The sequence below is a fragment of the Hevea brasiliensis genome, chromosome 3, assembly GCF_030052815.1.
Source record: "Hevea brasiliensis isolate MT/VB/25A 57/8 chromosome 3, ASM3005281v1, whole genome shotgun sequence".
Lineage (NCBI taxonomy): Eukaryota > Viridiplantae > Streptophyta > Magnoliopsida > Malpighiales > Euphorbiaceae > Hevea > Hevea brasiliensis.
This window is the reverse complement of record NC_079495.1, coordinates 100,096,112-100,114,637: the sequence shown is the minus strand read 5'-3', so window position 1 is coordinate 100,114,637 and position 18,526 is coordinate 100,096,112. Positions and strand designations below refer to the sequence as shown.

General features: G+C 37.0%; 3 protein-coding genes across 3 annotated transcripts; all 3 read right to left on the bottom strand.

Moving 5' to 3' along the window:
* Window positions 1–1,013: 1,013 nt before the first annotated feature.
* LOC110662765 (importin subunit beta-1) lies at window positions 1,014–6,355 on the bottom strand. Its single transcript, XM_021821869.2, has 3 exons — window positions 6,072–6,355; window positions 1,675–4,107; window positions 1,014–1,556 (listed from the first exon to the last, which is right to left on the bottom strand). The coding sequence occupies exons 2-3, from the start codon at window positions 4,092–4,094 to the stop codon at window positions 1,358–1,360; spliced, it is 2,619 nt and encodes an 872-aa protein (XP_021677561.2). The 5' UTR covers window positions 4,095–4,107; window positions 6,072–6,355; the 3' UTR covers window positions 1,014–1,357.
* A 371-nt stretch (window positions 6,356–6,726) lies between these two features.
* On the bottom strand, window positions 6,727–8,067 carry LOC110662764 (uncharacterized). The gene has a single exon (XM_021821868.2). The coding sequence runs from the start codon at window positions 7,831–7,833 to the stop codon at window positions 6,892–6,894; it is 942 nt and encodes a 313-aa protein (XP_021677560.2). The 5' UTR covers window positions 7,834–8,067; the 3' UTR covers window positions 6,727–6,891.
* A 126-nt stretch (window positions 8,068–8,193) lies between these two features.
* LOC110662763 (ethylene-overproduction protein 1) lies at window positions 8,194–16,335 on the bottom strand. The gene is made up of 4 exons (XM_021821867.2): window positions 13,968–16,335; window positions 11,700–11,991; window positions 11,308–11,617; window positions 8,194–8,947 (listed from the first exon to the last, which is right to left on the bottom strand). Exons 1-4 carry the CDS (start codon window positions 15,986–15,988, stop codon window positions 8,718–8,720), a joined length of 2,853 nt encoding a protein of 950 aa, XP_021677559.2. The 5' UTR covers window positions 15,989–16,335; the 3' UTR covers window positions 8,194–8,717.
* Window positions 16,336–18,526: the final 2,191 nt, after the last annotated feature.

Here is an 18,526-nt window from a genome sequence, read left to right as displayed (position 1 = left end):
TAAGAAAGTAAAATCAACCCCTCTCTCTCTCTCTCTCTCTCTCTAATCCGACATAGCTTTTATGTTTTACTACTTTATATAGTTTCTTTTGTAATAAAAGATGAGCAAAAGCTGAAAGAAAACTGCATCATACAGAAGGTATATTTCCAAGTTGCATTGATTGGGATACTTATGTCCCACTGCAGCCTAATTGGGACACGTAAATACATTAATTAAATAATTAATTGCATTTGATTTGACTTGCAGTTTTTCCATGTCATTCTGTGGTGGTTGGTTCATCTCCAATTGTTCTGGAAATTAGAATATTCGGCCTATTTACTTGTAATAAAAGAGAAGAAACCCAAGCAAAGCCTTCTCCTACCAGTAAACGAGGGATTATTCAGTGTATAATCATCCTCCCTTTCACATTTCTAAAATTAAGAAAGAAAAAACTTAATTTCTATATTTGAGGAAGCATTATTTTTGAATATTTGAATATATACAATGATTTTCCCTGGCAAACAGGCTAAATCCTCCCTCTTAACTTTAATTAAACGTGGTTAGACCCATTTTTCACTAGAAACACAAAATCAAAGGAGAAAAGAACCAACCACCCATTGTTGCCCATTGTCACCAACCACCCATGGTTGCCCATTGTCATTCTTACCATCAAAAAACCAACCTCCCCTTAATAGCCATTTCAACCGAGAATAGAGGAGAAGATCAAAGATTTTAAGCTCCAACTTACGATATTCAATTTGAACAAAACATGCTTTGTGATGGACTACGAAAAAAAATATCGTCAACAATACCTTTTCCATCGTACACAAGAAACTTTGTATAAATAAATCCAAACAAAATCACCCTAAAGCCAGAAAGAAAAACTAGGTTCAGAAGCAGCAGAAAATTATGGGCATCTCTTAACACCACAAAAATATTAGATTACGAGATTGAAATATAATTGCCATTCCTCTCGTTCCTCAGCTGAAAATGCAAAACTATGATTGGAAAATACACACCAAAAATCCATCAGCTACAGAAAATTTTCAAAATGCATTTATAAGAAGATGACAGAAGAAATCAATAAATAAAATGACCTAATAAACCACCGATAAGTGGCATTGTTCCGCAAAGCACTTAACCCAAGAATCTCTCCAATTCCTATAGAGTGGATTAAAAGAAAATAATCATGATTCACATCCGCAAATACAAATGAGACAGGGATGCATGACCTCATTTTCTTTCTGGGCCCTTGACACTTTTAACCAGAGACTAAAATGGAAAAGAGCTAAAAAGAATTGTCCCATTTGAACTAACAAGAAACAAATCATATCATAAACAACTATTATACCCACAGACAGATCTAGCTACCAACATCTCATGAAACCATTACCCGTGCTATCATCCCCTGGGTCCAATTTGCAGTCTCCTTGAGCTGTTCATCATCAGATTGAAGACACTCACCAAGAAAATCAACATAGAATGTGTTGTCTCGAAACAAAATCTTTGTGTTGGAACCAAGTGCGTCTGCCAGATCACCCATCACTGCAACTGCAGCTTTTGTCACACTCTCGTCCCTATAATACATTTAAACAAGACATTAGTAAGGAAGAGAACAAATGAATTACAAGAAATATGACTCTCAGTCATACAAAGGGCAGTAAGGAGGATAGAAAATAGGAAAAGAAAAGGTACCTTTGACGCTCTCTGAAAACCAATTCTATAAACTGCAAAAGATGTCCAGCGTGTGGAAGCATCACCTCCGGTTTGGAATTTTTGAATCCCTGAAGAATACCAGAATAAGCTTCAAAGATGCTACACTTGAGCTGGTTACCATAGTCAATAAACTCCTCATCACTGGTATTCATCTGGGCACAGATCTGAGCAGCACTCTGCATCATTGTTATTGCAGATTCAATGTACTTCAAGAATTGCTCCCCTATCGCAAGAGCAATGTCCCCAAAACAAGAGAATATGGGAGGCTTGACAGATCGGTGGAGTTCAGCGCTTTGGAGATCGCGGATAAGGTGGCTTATGATCCCCTCACAGTATGGTAAAACCTTGTCATCCATTGCACGGCAAATGTCACCAAACACCCCAGTTGTTATGGCACAAACCTGATACTCCTCAAAATTCTGCAATCCCATCTCCAGATACTTGTATAACTCAGGCATGTACTTGCCAAACTCTGGCCCAGAGGCATAAGCCAAAGCACCAATTGCAAGCATTGCTTCCTCATGCACAGTGGAGCTTCGGCAAGCCAGCACACGGAGGAACAGAATCATAATTGGATCTGCAGCCTGCAGTATAATGGGCTTGGTCTCATCAGTACTGCCAAGTTTCTGGATGATGACTTGTAGAACACCACAAAGGGAAGCCTGTAAATCTCCTTGCTTCTCTCTGTCATCTGAAGATAAAATCTGAAGATCTAGAGTCTGCCCTAACTTGTTCATGATGACTGGGAGCAGCTCAGAAATAATATGAGAAGTTTCCACAATACTGGAAGACCTGATAACCTCATTCAAGGTTTCATATGCAGAAGACCTAAGCTTTGAGTCGCCGCCATCTGTACGCTCAGCAGTTTTAAGAAGTTGATAGATTATGCCAGGAAGGCAAGGAGTGAGGAGAGAGGAGCTACTTCCTGCATCCTCATATCCCTGAGCAAGGTAATAGATTGCCCCACAAACCTTCTCAGCTACATGTGGAGCATCATTGATACTTTCCAGTAAAACTGCCACAACCCGGAGGAGGTTCTCAGGGGAAATCACAGAAAATCCATTGGCGGGACTGTGCAACAACTCAAATACACGACTGAGAGTCCATGCAGTTGTGTCCTTCACATGTTTATTTCCATCCCTCATAGCATTAAGCAGAAAATCCAAGCCAGCATTAACTAGTGGGGTAAGCTTATCAATACTAGGGCCTTCAAGAATTGAGCCAAATGCAAATGTAGCTGCCTCACGACAATGCCAATCTGGCTTTACAATTTTAGCCTCCACAAAAGGCATTACAAGGGGCACAACATCATCCCCAACAGTTCTAGCAACAAGACCTAGACATGTCCCACCTGCCATGGATATATTCCAGATGCTATCATCCTGATCCTGATCCTCTTCCTGCTTCAATAATGTTTCCAGCAACATAGGAACAAGAGATGGAAGGGCCTTCTTTATGAAATGACAATGCACATGCTCAAAATGCCCACCTTCATGACTATCATATTCTTGACGCTCTATCTCTTCATCACAGATGGAGCTCCAGAATTCAATTGCTTGGAGGGCAACTGTCTCTTCATCTCCTTTTACTGCATTTGATGTAAGTTGAAAGAGGGTCTGCATATAAGGTTCAAGCACAGCATAGTATGTTGACGCTATTGAAACAAGACACTCAAAAGCACCCTGTCTAACCTCTGCCTCTTTGGACAAGGCTGTCTCACAGACCACCTTCATTATGTAATTTCGCTCCATTTCATTTTCAAAGTTGGTCTGTGCAAAAATCAAGGCATCATATAAAGCCCTTGTTGCTGCAAGGCGGATTTCAGGCCCATGCTGTATAAGGGTCATGCCTTGGACAACTGCAGTCAGAATAGCATTTACTTCGTCTTGCACAAGGTCCTGATCAGATATCCCCTCACAAACATACCCAAGAGTTTCCAGGGTTGCCTGTTTTAGTGCTGCAGGACCATCTTGCTGGGTCATATTGTTAAGCAATGATCCAATTAGCTCAGGCCATTGCTTCTGGGGAATCTCAATGGAAGCAACCTTGGCAATTACTTGGGCAGATGTATTTCTAGCCTCCTGTACAGATGAACCAAGGGTTCTCAATAGCAAGTCTTTGATTTGAGATTTAATAGAAATTTCAATTGCCATCCATTGTTGGACAAGATGTTCCTTTCTCGTGGCATCTTTTGCATCCAAAGAGTTCTTAAGCACAATACCAGCCAACCGACGAGATTCATTAGGTTTCTCATTATTTGCAAGTTCAATTGATAAAGATAAAAGGAAAAGAGGCAAATTCTGCTCTTGGAACTGCCTAAGATTAGCCTCTGCCTCATTTCGGACTTTTGCATCCAATGACTGGGCAGACAACAAAATTGCAGTGATCTCCAAAGCCATTTCTTTCAACACTCTAAAAAAGAAATAAACAAAATTCTGTAAATGAAAACACTAATATTGAAAAAGACACACACATGACAAAAATTAACAATTCAAAAAAACAATCTAGTAGTTGGAGAACTGCAGAAAATCAAAGCAGCAAACAAGTACAACTCAACTCAACTCAACTAAGCCTTTATCCCAAAAATTTGGGGTCGGCTATATGGATTCGCTTTTTCCACTCTGAACGATTTTGGGTTAAATCCTCAGAAATGTTTAATGCTTCTAAGTCATGTTGTACTACTCTCCTCCAAGTTAATTTAGGTCTACCCCTTTTTTTCTTTCTATCCTCTAACCTAATGTGCTCTACTTGTCTAACTGGAGCCTCCGTATGTCTACGCTTCACATGACCAAACCACCTCAATCTCCCTTCTCTCAACTTATCTTCAATTGGCACCACTCCTACCTTTTCTCTAATACTCTCATTACGGACTTTATCTAGTCTAGTATGGCCACTCATCCACCTTAACATTCTCATCTCTGCAACTCTTATCTTAGATGCAAACGACACTATCAGAGCCCAACACACACTACCATATAACATAGCCGGTCGTATGGTAAAATTTTCCTTTTAATTTATTGGGAATCTTACGATCACATAAAACTCCCGTGGCACGTCTCCACTTCAACCATCCGGCTTTAATCCTATGACTAACATCCTCCTCACATCCCCCATCTACTTGAAGGACTGAGCCTAGATATTTAAAGTGATTACTTTGGGACAGTACCACTCCATTCAAACTAACTCCTTCCCTATCACCAAGGGGCTTGAAATTATGTAAGTCAATATAGCATATGCACACATTTTATTAACTATATTCATCTGGTAGAAATTACATCTCTAAATATTAGGGACTTGTTCAATAAGACTATGCACCAAATTCTCTGCAATTCAATCCTATGATTTCTAAAAAAGCAAATAACAAATGCAATTCAACAAATTATAAATTGAACAATGAAAATGATCCAGATCTTAATTGAACGACCAATCAACTAAGGATTTGGATCAAAAGCAATTAGCAAGTGTTCCAATTATCAATTTTGAGATTATCCCTTATAATTAAGTAGTATAATAGGAATGCAAATGCAATACTTGAATTCGTCTAGGATTAGTATACTTCCAATATCGTGTATAAATTCCCTATACAGTTTGAATGAATTATACAGAGAAATTTTCTCGTTTTTCTGCTCCTCTTACAAGAAAAACCAGAGAAAACAGAAGCATGTTACAGCCAGCCTCAGTAACTAAAAAAGAAATTAGACCATGTATCTTCTGCATGCAGAGTTTTCCAAAACTTCAATCTGCCAAAGCAGAAGAGTTTTATCCAAGAAGATGTTCCTCATACAAGCTTTTTCCACTGCCAATTAAACCAAACAGTTAATTGGACATTGGAGCACAACCAAGTGCATAATTCTTTCTCATAAATGCCATAGCCTATCTGACATTCAAATTTTTTATCCACCTACTTCTCAGCAGAAAATAAGCAAACAAAGCCCAGTGAAAAGCATTAATATCCTCTCTCCACTATATCAAGCAAGAGAATCTGTTTTTCATCATTTACTTCGAATGATCGAAAAACAAAAACAATTGCTTTTCTTAAGACCAGCCATATAGCTCAAAAAGAGAAATAGGCAGCAGGGGGGAAAAAACAACACCAGCAAGAAAGTAGCCTAAACCCTCGAAAACCATAAACAGTTCAAAAACAGCAACAAGAAATGACTGATAAAAATAACAAGCAGGAACTAGATCCCTTGATTCATTCGAGCATACAAAGTAACAAAGAAGAAAACCCTAAAAAAAGTAATAAATTCCACAGTTGCGCCGCCAATAATCAAAAGGGAAACCACACATTGGCAAAGATATGTGAAGTAAGAAACAGATCTCTTAGTGAAACGAAAATCACAAGACACAGATAGAGATTAAGGTCAGAGAAATACCTAGCAATAGGAACCTGATAAAACCCCACTGAAGATAAACCTAGGGTTTCTCTCTCTCTCTTTATCTCCTCTCCCGCGCCCTCTCACTATACTATTGTCGAACGAAACGAAGCGAAGATGAAGAGAGAGATTGGTGACTGTCAGGAGTATAGGCTTTGAATCTGGGGGGTTTTGGGAGGTGTTATATAATCCATTTCGAATGCGTAGAAGAAGCGGGAGGTGAGGACTTTCCATGGAAGTTATCGGGCAGGGGTTTGTGGCTGCCCGACACTGCCCCAAGTTCACCGAACCCGAATAACCCTACATTTTTTAAATTTATCACGTGTGTCTTGCCACACACGTTTGGACTACCAAAGATCTAAAAATTAATTTCTCTATTGGATGGATTGTAATTTTCCCTGTGACAAGTTCGGCCCAATGGCCCATCACCCGCTTTTTTAAAATTTTGATATTATCATTTTTAATATTTATATATAAAATTAATTATTTAATTATTTTAAAATTTTTATAATCAAAATATGTCAAATCCAAACTTAAAAATCCCCTAATTAATATATTTTAAAAAATATTTTTCTAAATAATAATTTTAACGTCATTATCTAACTTAATTGAAAAATAGTCAAAATTTATAGGCCACACACAAAGCTTCATCAAGAAGATGCAATATTTTTCACAATATTATTTATTAATTTTTTTTAAAGTAGTAAATTAATCTAAATTTATATTGTTCGCTGTCATGAAACATATTTTTTTAAGAAAAAAAAAATACTAAAAAACATGAAGAAACTAAATTTTTATGAGAGAATCTGTAATTTATAAATTAAATATCTTTCTTTGCATGGGCAAAAGGCCTAGCAGTTGAACAATGTTTGCTTTGTTTTAAAGTACATAGAGATAGAGTTCGCACATTCGGTGAGACTTGCCGCACGGGGCTCTTTACACCGCATAACTTGTGCTTCATGCGCCAGGGAAACAAAAGTTCTAGCCCGCACCCTTTCTGGGATGCCTCTGAAGAATATGATCCTCCAACTGTTTGTGAAGTATATTCCTCTGCATAATTGCTGCAAAAATAAGGAAGCTTCCTGTTCAAATTCTTTGAAGAATATAATGCAGATGATGCAGCTAATGCAGTAGCATCAGGAAGAAAGCGTTCGATCATGAAATTCGGTGACTGGTTACCCCTGGACTCCAAACTCTCTAAATTTAACCTATCCATTCCATAGTCATCCTCAGCTTTCTGGACAATGTCTATTGCTTCTGTTAGTGATAGCACATCTATAGCATCTGAATACACATCATCCTCCTCTTCAGCATCGCCATTGTCATCAACATCAGCATCGCAACCATCATCATGGTCGTGAACGTTCACATCATTTGCGATTGCTTCTTTCTGTGGCTGCCATCTACACGGTGGTAGCTTAGGACGGGGAGTGTCTCCGTCATGGATGCCAGAGCTCTCCAGGTTCTTGGGCTTGCCAGGAGCTTGTTCCCAGCAAAATGGAATCCTATCGCCTGTATCCTGAGAAGAGATATGTGAGTTTGTACCAGGGCAAACACCGAGCCGCCTAGTTGATAAGAGTGGCAAATTGAAGTCCAGCTTTCCGGGACAAATCGTATTCATAGCTTCTTCACTTGATTTTTCCATATAGGCATTCAGCAGTTTCATTCCACCAAGAGACTGTCCATGGAGAAAAAAGGGTGGAGAAGTAGATACCCTTGGAAGAATGAAGATATGTGATAAAAGGTTGCTAGATGATACCATCAGAAAGCAGTTGAAACTATAGGTATCCCGTGCAAACCATTACAACCTTTTTGCACTTTATTTATGCTCACAGGTTGGGCAGAAAACACTCCTTTCCCAGGGATTGAAAGAGACAAGTTCTACTTCCACTTGTACACCGAAAGGAGCCTTTTTATAATAATTATATGCAGCCTATTTTAAATTGCCTGCCTGACCTTCTGATGAACAGAACTAAGGAATTCAAGAATGTAGTTCCTGCTAGGAGAAACTAAAAATAATCATGATAATAAAGCATATACAATATATAGTAACAAATTATTCTTTCATCAATGAGAAATTAAAAGGGATTTTAAATTCAGTCTCTTCCAAGAGTGATTGCTATGTAGGAAAATTGTGAAGCTCATAAATCAAAACAAAGAACAGTATCAGAGAAGTTACAATACATTGTAAACCACTTAGCAAAAATTAAAGAAAAACGAAGAGAGGAAAAAAGATCTGTGAACCTCAAAAAGCGACAGACTTCATCACAAGCTGCCATTTCATGTAAATGTTTCTTTTGACTGTGGTACTATTACAATCTTAAGTGAAATGTTGGGGAGCAGCAGCAGAAGCAGTCTGCAGCACTAACATCATACATTGATCCCATAATATATTATAGAATAAATATATTTACATGCTTATCTCACTCTCTAATTTTCCTTTTCCTTTTTTCCAATCCAAATTGCTCTTTCCTTTCCTATAGAATGCCCTGGCACGTTTGCATCTCAATGTTCCTTGAGAGAGAATCCAAAAAGATACAATGCCCAGACAAACACTGGCCTTTCTTGTACCAAAAGAAAAAGAGATTTGTCAACTATGCTATTGCCCAGATAATGCAGATATAATGCCAATATGGTTTTTTATTCTCATTTTTGTTCATCAGCCCGCTTCAATGCTTTATCATAGAGTTCAATTGTATCGATATGACCTGAATCAAGACAAAGGGCAGCTTCACAATCTCGTAGGGTGGAGATATTATCACCCATTGAGTCATAAAATGCAGCACGAAGATGTAGCAACTGCAAATCTGGCTTGAAAACTATGGCCTTTGACAGCTCTGCTATGGCCTCAGCTTCTTTGTGGTCATCCATTAAAACTGAAACAGAGTATTAGTTTTAGTTAGTCCAATGTTTCTCCACATGCATACAAACACATAATAAACACTCGTTATAAGTTCACTAGTGAAGTTCAACTATAAGCTGAATCAGAATCACAGAAACTTTAATTTGAAAGCATTATCATAAGGCATCTCATCTCCAACAAAAATTGAATACATAAAGGTAAATGCCTACTACAAGAACAAGAAGAGAGGAAAAATTACCACCAATTCCTTCTTTTAACTAATTTCAGGCAAAAATTAAGATTCCAAATTTTCTTTTTTTTTATTTTAAGAATATTATTGAAATTCATTTCAAACTCTAATTGAAATAACTAAATAAAAAGCTACACCCACTTGGCTACTTTAGAAGCATAATAGCAGATGGACACATCAATTCTGCAATACAAACAAATAACAAGCTTCCATCCCAGACACAGATTCATTTTGATTTATTAATCTTAGATGAAATCTGATCCAATGGCCATTCCAGTCAAGCACTCTACTAGACCATTGGCATTAAAAATTATCCCATTAGCACCAACCTTCAAGATTTAAGTGCTTGGAAGCCCAACCTGGCACTGAGGCTCAAATAAGGAGACTAGATTTCCAATAGTAAAGTAGAGGAAAATTTATCTTCCCAGCCATAATAACATCCAAGACCATAAAAGAAACAATTGTCCAGTCTAACCAGGGAGGCAGAAGTGACTTGTAGGATAATTTTAAATTTCTGACAATGATTTAACATCATGAAGTCAATCCAAGGCAACTTTAACCAAGACCAAAACACCTATTTCTCACAGAGATAAGTCGAACAAAATCAGGAGTTGCAAGGATGTCATACAAAGATCCCCTTAATGCGCAATATATAGCTATCAAGAATCAAACTGCATCCAGCTAGAGCTAATCACATTTTAAATGCATATTGTGCAAACATGCATATTCAAGAAAAATAGTAATAACTAAAAGGCCAACTACAAACTAAACAGTATGCCTCTTCTGCGAGTAATTGAGTTCTGCAACAAGGATCAAAGTTGAATTCCAAGTATAAAGCCATGAAGAGTGTTAGGCTGTTAGCCAATAGAAAACAAGGGATCTGATTACTACACAGGCACTTATAATATAACCATCCATTGACTCAAATGTGAGTCAGATTTAATTTTAATAGAATCCATTTGGATACATAAGGATTTGAAATGAAGCGATATTTGAATTTAACATTAAAATTGGTGTTTATGGTGGAACATAAATTCAAATCCACCTTCATTTCCGATACACACCTATCCCTTATTAGTCAAATGAAACATGAAGCCTTTTTAATCAATTCAATCAAAGTAATTTCATGGCTCATCATATCAGTGATTCCAGTGATGAAACCACACCCCCCCCCCCCCTCCCCCCAACAAAAAAAAAAAAAGTATCATAAAGCACTAGTCAATGATTTAATAACCATTACATTGTTACTGGTTGCCTCAACCATTATTCAAATTACAAGCAAACATAGCGTAGTTCGTATCAACACTTCTCTAAAGAGGCCACATGGTCAAATTCCTCCCCTTTTTTTTTCTTTTTTTTTTTTTTTTACAGTTTACACAGAGGGGAAAAATAGCAAACAGCCTGTTTGACATTTCCATTGACAGAATTGACAAAGGGCATTAGAGTGCATGATCACAAATCCAAAAATTGACAAATTGCAAACAAGGGCAATGGCACAAAAGGCATCCCAACATCCAGGTCATAAATCCATGTTGTACAAATAATTGTGAACAGCAAAATAGAACACGCACTATAAGCACTGAACAGTTTCTATATAGTGAAAACTAAAAGTAGAGACATTAATTTACATGGGTGACCAACATAGGAGAATAGAGGTAATTAATGATATAGGCAAGCATACAGACAAACAATATTGAAGAGACTTATCTACTATGTATTTCATGCACTTACCGGCTAGCAGTCATGCCTATTTCCACAGGAATCAAACTTACAAAATCAGTATTTTTACCCCTTTCTAATTAAACACACATTTCTTCCATGAGAATTAAAGTTTGGCATTTCTATATAACCAGAGCAAATCCTTGACCTAGAACCTGACTTGATCTCAACAACAACACTCTCACTCAACAGGAAAAAGGGATCTCAAACAATAGGATAGCTTAATTCATTAATGATATAGAATTAAAACACAATTCCAGGATACTCATTCAAAGATTAGAACATGCCCATGGCTTAAATATCAATAGTTCAGGGTTGAACTCACATTGCCTCAGATATATGGTGGTCTATAGATCATCATGATAGTATCAACTTATAACTGGAGAAAAATCTGAAGACATTAGAATTGAGATCACAGTACTTGCCTGCTGCCCTGTATCTGTAAGGGTATGTTCTCAAGGGATCAAGCAGGGTTGCCATACTAAGATCACTCTTTGCCATGTCACGATCACAGTACTCAGAACGCTTCTCATAAGCAGATGCATTATTCCTGGCTTTTTCTATCAGTTTTGTCATCTCATCATATGCAGCTTTGCGTTGATTTTTGAGATGATATACACGTGCCAGACCTTGATGTGCTCTTGTATGTTTGATATTGAGTGCATTCATGTAACAGTCGGCAGCAAGATCCAGCTTATCACAATCAACATAGACGCTCCCTAGATTATTGAGGGCCTACAGAACAGAAAAATAGCCCAACTTAAATAATATCCAGTTGCATTCACAATAATAGGATTGCTTCAAAGTAGGCACTTACTTGTCCTTTCCTGAGGCCATCTGAAGGGCACCTAAGAGCTTCCTCCAGAAGTTCAATAACATACATTGATGACTCAGAATCAAGACTAGAATCTGCCAAAGCATATGCCTTAAGGAAAAAAGCTTCAAATGATCTCTGAATCGAAATGGACTCCTCAGCCTTAGCAAGGGCTTCTTCTCGATGGCCAGTGTCATACAGAATCCATCCTTCATAAACAAGCCTTTCATGCTCAGAAGCAGAAAAATTTCTAGCCAACCGCAAACTACGCATGGCAGCCTTTTGACAATTTAACCTATACCAATGATAAACAACAACTTGCCATTGGAATTAAAATATTAATTATTAACAAATAATAGAATAAGGATGAGCCCCAAAAATATTGGATTAGAAACATAAAATTCCCTTACGTATCTTGAAACTGTATTCTAGATAATTAACAGTGCAGTACATTTAATATGCTTGCTTATATACATACATACATATATTTCTTTTCCTTTTCTTGATTGGCATAATAATCAGAAGTCAATGTGCATGAGAAATTGGTTGAGGAAAGTACAAAAAAATAAGAAACAAAGAAAACCTCCAAATAATCTATAAAAGATTAATGAACACATTATAAATCAAAAAGTGACTTATCAATATGTACCGAATGTGTGTTTGAGTAATAAAAATGAAATCTTATCACTCAAAACTAATAATAAATGTTTTAAATTCCAGGAAAAGTTTCCATCAAATATTATACCTTCAGCTATAATAATCTTTCATGATAAAACATCCTTTTTCCCCACAAATTTCTAGCAATTCCTGCACATTAGAATTTCAATGCAAATGGAGGGCTGCAAATTTTCTATGTGAAGACCATCCGATAACTTGTACCGCATATTTTCTATCACATCCTGCACATCACCTTTTTCCCATAATTTCAACCTTTTTCTTCATTGTCTATATACTCCCCTTGAAAAGCATCCAGAAAAGAAGAAACAAAAGCATCCCAAAAAGGATGTCTGTGAGGCATCCAGAAAAGGAGAAAGTAAAAATAAGAAGAAGAAGAAGAAGAAGAAGAAGAAGAAAAGAGAAGAGGGGAGAAATGGACCAAGGGACGGGCAGCAGAGACTACCTCTGCAGAATGAAAAGTAAGGGCCCTCCCAGGGCCATTATCTTTTGAATTGAATAAATGATAGAGAAGAATAGATGAGACAAGACGGGGGCAAAACAAGATCAAGAGGACTTGGAAAGAAAGGAAAAGGAAAACTTCAAGATTGAAAAAGAATAGAGAGAGAGAGAGAGAGAGAGAGAGAGAGAGAGAGAGAGAGCCTAGTTGTACATAGAGAAAACCTAACCAGCACCAACTTGATTTATTACCCCTTATGTATAACAGCTCTGCTTGCTCATCTAATGATGGCTTCTTTGTTTTTGTAGCTTTAATTTGATTTGGTGTGCATGAGAATATGTTAAAGCTCATATAATATATGGTCAAATAAACACTAGAGAATATAAAAATGAAACAACATTGCAGGAGAAAAAAAAAAAGGAAAAACAGATGCAGGAAAAGTGTTAGTGAGGCACACCTTGTGCCTGGCTTAAGGGGCACGCCTGATGAATTTCAGCTGCATTTTTAAGTTGACAACTATGATTTGCCTTCATAAATAACTAGAAGGAATACATATTCATTGCAATAGCAAGTGACGCTAAACAACACCCCCACAGTTTTAAATCTTTGCTTAGTTTCATACAGGACAATAAATATGGACACTATAAATTGATTAAATAAAGAAATATAAAAGAACTATTAGCAGTGCCCTCACCACACCCGCATATAAACAAATATGTTTGTTTTTTCTTTCCTCTTCAAGCAGTTACTTTTCCACCTCTTTCATGCCTACTTAATTTCAGTGAGGGTATGAGAAATAATAAGAAAAAAGGACAGAAGGAGAGGCATGGAAAGGCTGGGTGTGGGTTTTTTTCCGTTGGCCCCGTGGCGGCGGGGCGGGCAGGGGGTGGGTGGGGTGGTGGGGGTTGTGGTGGTGGTGGTGGAGGCGGAGGTACATTTCTGAAATAGCAACATTGCACAAGCTTTATGCAGATATAAGATGTCAAGTTAAAGCATCTTCCTGAATAAAGATGAACTCAAAGCATACAAATTGCTAACAAAAACACCAAATAGCATAGATTTTATTAGAGCTGAAAACATATCATAACTGAGCAAGAAAGAGAAGTAATAAATGAAGCTAAGCAAAGCTTTACTAATAGAGTTGAATGCACAATTACCGTAAAAGTAGAAGAGATTGCCGAAAACGTAGGAGGCTCTTCCCTGGGTCATTTGCCAGCATATGGTGTACAACAGCTAAGGAGCCTATATCATCAACGGAGGACCACCTATCATAAAGTTGCATCCAGCAATCAGCCTGACTCCACTGCTGGACAAGAGGATGAAGAAGTTCTACCAAGCGATCCCCGTGCATTTTCCCATTAAACATCATGTAATTTGGCTCCAAAGTCAAGAGTGCCCGGACGTCTCTGAGAGCACTTTCATAATCCTCCAAAGCAATTGAAATCCAAGCTCGTAATTCAAGGCAATCAGAAGAGACCTTGAAACCAATTATTTTGTTGAGTTCTGAGATTGCTGCTCCCAATCTGTTCTCCTGCACCAACAAAACAGCCCTGTACTTGTATGGAAAAGAAAGAGTTGGATCCAATTCAGTTGCTGTGTTCAAATCCATCATCTTCTCCTTCCCAACACAATACAAGGACCTTTCCTGATACATCCACCCAATTGGTTTATAATCAGAAACCAGAGAATTCGTCATCTTGTACGCTGAATACTTGTGGCCACGCTTATATCTGGCCCTTGCAACACCAACTAATGAATAAACATGACCTGCCTCAGCTGCAGCTTCAAACCAATTCTGGGCGTCTTTATATTCTTTCCTTTCAAGCATCACAACGCCTAATTGGTGATAAGCAAGTTGCTTCTGCCAACCTTCTTTTGCACACTCTCCCAACCTCTCCAAAAGCATCACCGTTGCATTGGATTTCATGTCTTCCTCGAAAGCAATCTGACTCAAGAAGTAGTACAACAGAAAAGAAGTATGCCCGACCAGAGCCAATCTCTCAGTACCCTCTGAACTACAAAACAATCTCATCACATCAGAATTATACATTGAATTCGGAAGCTCTCTCAAAAACACCTGTAAACAAGCAGCAACTAAAAGATATGCAGTCTCCTCCAAACCAAACTCAATTAAAACCATGGCCTCCTCCATTTCTGAAACCAAAGATGCCAAATGGGCATCACAAGCTGACTTCAATTCCTCGCAACAAAACCTGTTTGCCAAAGAAAGAAGCTCTAATACGATGGGCAGCTCGAAAGAACCTAATCTTTTCGTCCTGCTAAAAATCTCCACCGCTCTCATTCCTTTTGCCGATATCCCATTCTTAGAGAAATTTATCTTCTCTCTCCTTGACTCCGAAAAACCACCGTACAGCAATGCTTTAAACGGTCTCGAAAGTGAAGCAATATTGTAACGCACACACCTAATCTCATCATCACCAATGCAAAACGACATATCACCGTCTTCATCGGAGGTTGAACATTCATTGTCCCCAATTGAAATATCATCATCGCATTCTTCTCTAGGAGACCTCGAACACATACAAGGATCATTTACCGATTCAGGATCGTAACCGGAAACCAAACAAGCGTTAGGGCATTCTAGATTTCTCCCGCAACAATCCATGGCCGATGTACCCACAAGTTCATCTTCTCTCCTCTCAAATCTTAACCACGAGGCCAGCACGATTTTCGAGTGCACGTCAACGGCGTGCTGTCTGGCCGAACGGAGGCTCCGTCGGAACATTTTCGGATCCGATAAACCCCGGAATATCGCGCATTGCTCTATGTACACCTCGGATTTCTCGAATTGGGGACATTTCTCAATTTTACGATATACATCCGCTAGAGTTTGGACAAAATCAACATACCTAAGGCAAGGTTCGATCTGCGGCTCGAGGAGATCGGAGTCGGGAAGACCGGAAGGGAGTAGATTTTCAACTGATATATTATTTGTGATGTTATTAGGCGATGTTTGAGAAGTTCGATTTGATTTTGGTCTAGCGGAATTGACTCTGAGGTCTTGCAGGTGTTGCAGAAACTTTTCCCCGACACCACCGCAGCCGGCTCCGCCTCCTCCAGCTGCGGTGCCATTGGGATTAAGGGCATAAACCTGTGTGGCTTTACACCCTTCAATGAACTTCAAGCTACGCATTGAAGTGAATATATTATGCTGCATCTATCAGTATATATAATTCAAAATCTTCCCCGGATTTGAACAGTAAATGGGAGAATTTGCGAAATGCAAAAAGGAAATGCGAATTATGAAGAAATGGAAATAAAATTAGCAGACAGCCTGCATAAACCAACGTATTAGAGAGACGATGGTCGATGCAGGCCAGTAGAATTTTCTAGGATTTTCCTTATGATTTTCCCAGAAAGAGGAAATGAGAAAAAAAAAATGTAAGATCGAGTAGAACGAATTTTCTGGTTTGCCAACAAGGAGATCGATGAGGTGGAGGTGCGGGTTTTGCCTTTCTCTCTCTTTCTCCGGCTATTATGACATAATTGTTGGTAGTTTTATATATATATATATATATATATATATATATATATATATATATATATATATATATATATATATATATATATATATTTTAGGTGATATAGTTGGGAGTAAATTTTCTAACACATTCGTTGCCACACCAAGAAAAGATGAGGAAAGCCGTTAAGCCAAGGCCTGCCTTTCTTTCACGCCATGTCCCATGTTCTCCAATATATAAAATATTTTAACTACGGCCTTGTTTGGTTGGGGAAAATAAATTGTGGAAGTAAAACTTCTTAATGAGTGAAAAAATAATTTTATTTGATTTGTTTATACTATTAAATTAATTTCCTATAAAATAGAGTATTCTACTTTCTTTGATAAGTTACATTTTCTTAGATAAATATAATAAATTTATCGATTTATTTTTTAATTTATTATATTAGATATTATTATTTTTTATAATTTAAAAATAAATTATAAAAAGTTGATTTATATACTAAATATATTTATATTATATTTTATAAAAAGTAAGTTTCTTATTAACATACTTCTCAAAAAATATACTTCCTAAAAAGTATAATATTTTTAGGAAAATATTTTGAATGAAATAAGACCTGTATCTGTGGGCTATTGGGTTTTCTTTCTATTTTTTTTACATATTTGATATTGCATTATTAGGCTTGCTCCTCGTTATTATTTTATTAAAAAAATATCCCAATTTGCAAATATTCTCCACTTTTTCATCCAATAAAAGCATAATAAGTCGGTAAATAGATGGAAAGATTTGAATTGTGTGCAATTACTATAAAATTTAGGCCATTGAAGAATAAATTTAACAATTATTAAATTAAATATTTATGTCGAGATCTATACAAAACTAGTTTAGTTTGTATATAAAATACATAAATCTATATATAAATATTTAATTTAACAGTTGAGATGTGAATTTGAGACAATGATTTTAAAAGTGTAATTTGAGCTACTTTGCATGTTGAGTAAGTCTTAGGTATAAGAAAAACTTCATCAGATTTCTGATAAAAAGTTAGGCTGTCTTTTGACTCTTTAAAGTTTTGTTTATAGTTAATTTTGATAACTTTATAATATAATTGTTTAGGTTATCAGAGTCAGTCATCCTCCTCTACTCAGCCATCACAGTAATTCCCGGCCTACAGTGAGTAGATATTGATTTTATTTATAATTTTAATAATATTATAAATATAAAGCATGCTCATGCATTCACTTATAATTATATATATATACCTATTATAGACACGCTTTGTGTTGTGTTATTATTTAATTAAATTGATGTGGGTGTCGCCTTAGGATAATTTAGAGTTGTATGCATATGTCAGCGTGCGTGAGATGTGGTATTAGATATGACTAAGACAAACAGATCGGCTTGAGCTAGTCTCGCTTAGGCCCAATTCTTTTTGTGATAAGTCAGGGTGAGTATGGCTTTGAGTTGATCTCGCTGACCCCCGCATTTGGATTATTAAGAGAAAGTTCGACTCGAGTTGATCTTATTGGGAATGTTGGAATTAAGAGAACTGTGTAGGAGATCAACTCACATATATATATATTTGATTGATGTAACACACGAGTGTGTTACATCAATCAAATATATATATACACGAGTGTGTAAGTGCTCCAAATTATTCTGTGTGAGTGCTCCAAATTATTTTTTTGAGCGAATATTGTTTGAACTTTATTGAATGTGTTGTTATATGATGCATTTCATCCTTAGGGATGCATTAGCCCTAGATAGTTGTAAAAATTGTATTTAAAATCAATATCTTACTCTATGAGTCGAACGCTTACTCCTATTCATTCTATTTTTTTCCAGGTTACAGGAAGTTCTCTTTCTTTGTGATTGACCTGCTTCCTTCCTCGCATGTCTATTAGCAACAAATATCAGTATTTCATAGTATTGATTAAAAATCTAGACTCCGCATATGCTACGATATTATATTTAGTGTGAGACTGTAAAAGATTATTTGTTTTAAAATTATAAACCTATATTTATGTATGTGTGGTTAAATGTGATGAATATATATCTTGGATAAAGGAGCTGAGCTCCCATTTGATATAATTGTTATGTTGAAGATTATGAAGGTGAGCAGAGCACTCCAAATTTATATATTTTGTTATCATGGGTCGAGTAAGCTAAAACTCCCCATTGGGTAGTCCAGCTTATTGTCGGATTCTGTCAAGTTGATTTCTTGAAAATAG